At 68.2% G+C, this 3,144-nt stretch overlaps 1 protein-coding gene across 1 annotated transcript in view; it reads left to right on the top strand.

Annotated features, from left to right (window-relative positions):
• The window catches only part of PKD1 (polycystin 1, transient receptor potential channel interacting), a 42,931-nt gene that overhangs the window by 2,431 nt on the left and 37,356 nt on the right, over positions 1–3,144 (top strand). The window contains 6 exon segments of the mRNA XM_027771007.1: positions 689–805; positions 807–901; positions 1,075–1,190; positions 1,868–1,994; positions 2,276–2,520; positions 2,944–3,143. Coding sequence (XP_027626808.1) covers positions 689–805; positions 807–901; positions 1,075–1,190; positions 1,868–1,994; positions 2,276–2,520; positions 2,944–3,143 — 900 coding nt within the window.

Raw genomic sequence — 3,144 nt, 5'->3', positions numbered from 1 at the left:
GCCCCGGCCCTGGACGGGGGCCGGTGGCACCACCAGGGGAGCTGCACGGCCCGCTGCCTCTCCCCCAGCGCTGTGCTCGCCTCTTGGTGTGCAGCCACCACGCCATGCGGGTGTGTAGACATCGTGAGCCCTCGTGTCCAGCCGAGGCTGGGGCAACAGACTTCCCAGCACCGCCAGGCCAGGCCCCGCCTTGCTGCCCCGTGCCTGCCCAGGGTGGGGTAGAGGTCAGACTGCACGTGTGCTGGGATCCACGTGGTGAGAAGGGGTGCCATCCCCTGGCATGTAGCTACTGATCATGGCCTGGATGGCATGTCCGGAAGGGGAGATTGAGGACCAGAGCAGTCCAGGCCTCCCCAGAGTGCCCTGGGGGCCCAGCAGGGGCTATGGGTGCAGCCCCTCTGTGTGGTCTGTGCCTAGGAACAAGCAGCAGCCCCCCGCGATGGGGTCGGGGCTGGGGCTGAGGCAGGGACTCCGGTCCCCAGATGCTGAGCCTGGAACCTCCCGGCAGGACAGGGTGGGTGGTCTGTGGCCTTTAGCCAGGCTGGAGATGCCCCCATGAGGTGGAGGGGGGTGGAGGCCACTGTGGCCTTACTGGCCAGGTCATGCTGAACCTCAGTGGCCCTGCCTGGGGGATGGGTAGTGAGAGGCCTGCCCCGAGTGCCTCCCCTTCCCTGTCACCTGCCCCTAGGAGCCTGGACGTGTGGATTGGCTTCTCTGCTGTCGGGGCGGAGGCGGGCCTGGCACCCCATGGGGAGGCCTTCAGCCTGGAGACCTGCCAGAACTGGCTGCCCGGGGAGCCGCACCCCGGCTGAGCACTGCGTGCGGCTCGGGCGGGCCGGGCGGTGCAACACCGACCTGTGCTCAGTGCCACACAGCTACGTCTGCGAGCTGCGCCCAGGAGGTGCGTCATGCCCGCTCGGGTGCCATGGCCATCACTGCTGCCTGGATGCTGCTTGGGCACCCGCTGGCGGGCCTGGGCTGAGGCTGCACTGCGGAAAAATGCTGGCGGGAGCCGGGCAGCTGCTCAGAATGCCTGGCTCGGCCTCGCCCTCAGTGCGTCCTCACCACCCCCAGGCCCAGTGGGGGATGCCGAGAACTTTGCCGTGGGAGTGCCTGCCAGCGGCCTGCAGGGGCCCCCAAGCCCTCTGGCACAGCAGGAAGCCCTGTTGGCCCCCCAGGGGCCCGTGGAGGTAGGTGCTCCTGGAGGCACCCCTTACCCTGGCTGCCCGCCAAGTTTTTCTGGACCCTATTAAAGTTGTACCAGGCCGACCCTGTAGCCTAGCGGTTCAAGGAAGCCATATTCCACGTGTTCCCACGGCTCGAGGCCTGGCCTGGGGGGGGGGGGGCCTGGCGGGTTGGGGAGCACACGGGCGTGCATGTGTGTGCCCCAAATCCCGACGAGAACGAGACGGAAGAGGGCTTGTGGTACGGCCACGCCCATCGGCAGTGCTGGCCCTGAGGGCGTACCCGCGCCCACCAGCCGCGGGGCCATCTCACCCGTCAGCGGCTCAGCTGCTCTGGGGCCTTTGCTCGTTGTCTGAGCCCCTGGCTGTGTCCTGAGAGGGCCGCCCTCTGTCCCATGGTGTCAGGACCCTGGCGTGTCTGTTCAGGTGGGGCTGGGATGGGGCCTGGCACCTCACCTCACAGCCTCCAACCCGTGCTGCAGTGCCCCGCTGCCTGTGCCCCGGCTGGCCGACGGGGGACCTAAAGCCCGGTGGACACTGCACTGCAGCCCGGCTCAGGGTGGAGGACCGAGGCCGCCGTGTCCCGACAGTGCCCCCAGCTCATGGCTTCCCTCTCCTCCGTCCTGGCGGGTCCAGGCCTCGGGATGGGGTGGGGTCTTCTGAACTGAGCTGCCCCCCTCCAGGTCATGGTGTTTCCTGGCCTGAGCCTGAGCAGAGAAGCCTTCCTCACCACAGCCGAGTTTGGGACCCAGGAGCTTGTGAAGCCCGCCCAGCTGCGGCTGCAGGTGCTCCGGCCCATAGGAGGAGCAGGTGGGGCTCCGTGACGGTGGCTACTGTGAGCTCTCCGACCTGGGGCCTTTGGCCACCAGACTGGTCCCCAGCCTCAAGGTGGACAGACTGGGTTCCCAGAAATGCTAGCTCATGCTCTGGGTGCCAAGACTGGATCAGGTCAAGCCCCCGCCCTGGGCCGGGCTGTCAGGGCAGGGGGAGGGGAGCAGTGGTGGGGGCCGGGGTGGGTGTCAGGTAGGCAAGGCCTCTCCTGGCTGGTCTGTTAGCGGGTCAGGAGCCCTGACACCCCTCCTCTCCTTCAGGGGCCCCAGAGAACAGGAGTGAGCCCGAGAGAGGGTCCCTGGACAACAAGACTGAGCCGGCCCCCGAGTGCACTTCGGAGGGGTGCTGGTGCCCCGGAGCTGGCGTGTGTCTGCCGCGGGCCTCCCTCTGCCACCCTGGGGCCTGTGACGCCTCGCTGTCAGGGCCCAGGCTCCCCGGGGCTACCTATGCGCTGTGGAGGGAATTCCTCTTCTCCGTGCCAGCCGGGCCTCCCGCTTGGTACTCGGTGCGTGTCCCGCTGTGGGTCTGTCTGCCTCAGCCAGCACCCAGGGCGGTGCCTCCCCACCACCACGAAGAGAACTGGGCTCCTGTGCTGTGGCCGGCAGGCCCATGGCCACACACCCATCTCCCCCACCTCCAGCCCAAGAGCCCTGCCCCATGGCCTTCACAGCTTGAGGGGAGTCCTCTTTCTCCGTGTGGCCAGCTCCTTCCCTCCTCAGAGGCCCCTCCTCCTGCAGCCCAGCCCCGCCCAGCTGCACCCTCTCCCGTGTGTACCTGCTGTCAGTATGGCCACACTCCATCTGTCCCTACCAGGAACTCCTGGGGTGCTCTGTGGAGCACATGGCCATGTGACCCTAGCTGGGAACCCGGCCTGCTTACCCTGGCAGCCCCAGCGGTGAGGACCTGACTCCCTGCTTCCCTCCCACAGGCTGCTCTCGGCCAGGATGTCCACGTGCTCCCTGGGGACCTTCTTGGCTTGCAGCACGACGCTGGCCCAGGGGCCCTCTTACACTGTCCCCTGGCGCCCGGCTATTCTGGCCTCGAGACTGTGCACCTCTCCACCAATGCCTCCGCCTGGCTGGCCCACCTGCCCGCTTGGCTGGAGGCCCAGGCCGGCGCAGCCTGGCGG

Source organism: Tupaia chinensis, unplaced genomic scaffold (genome assembly GCF_000334495.1).
Source record: "Tupaia chinensis unplaced genomic scaffold, TupChi_1.0 Scaffold000178_1, whole genome shotgun sequence".
NCBI lineage: Eukaryota > Metazoa > Chordata > Mammalia > Scandentia > Tupaiidae > Tupaia > Tupaia belangeri.
Note: the sequence above shows the minus strand (reverse complement) of the source record. Positions and strands in the feature narration are given on the sequence as shown.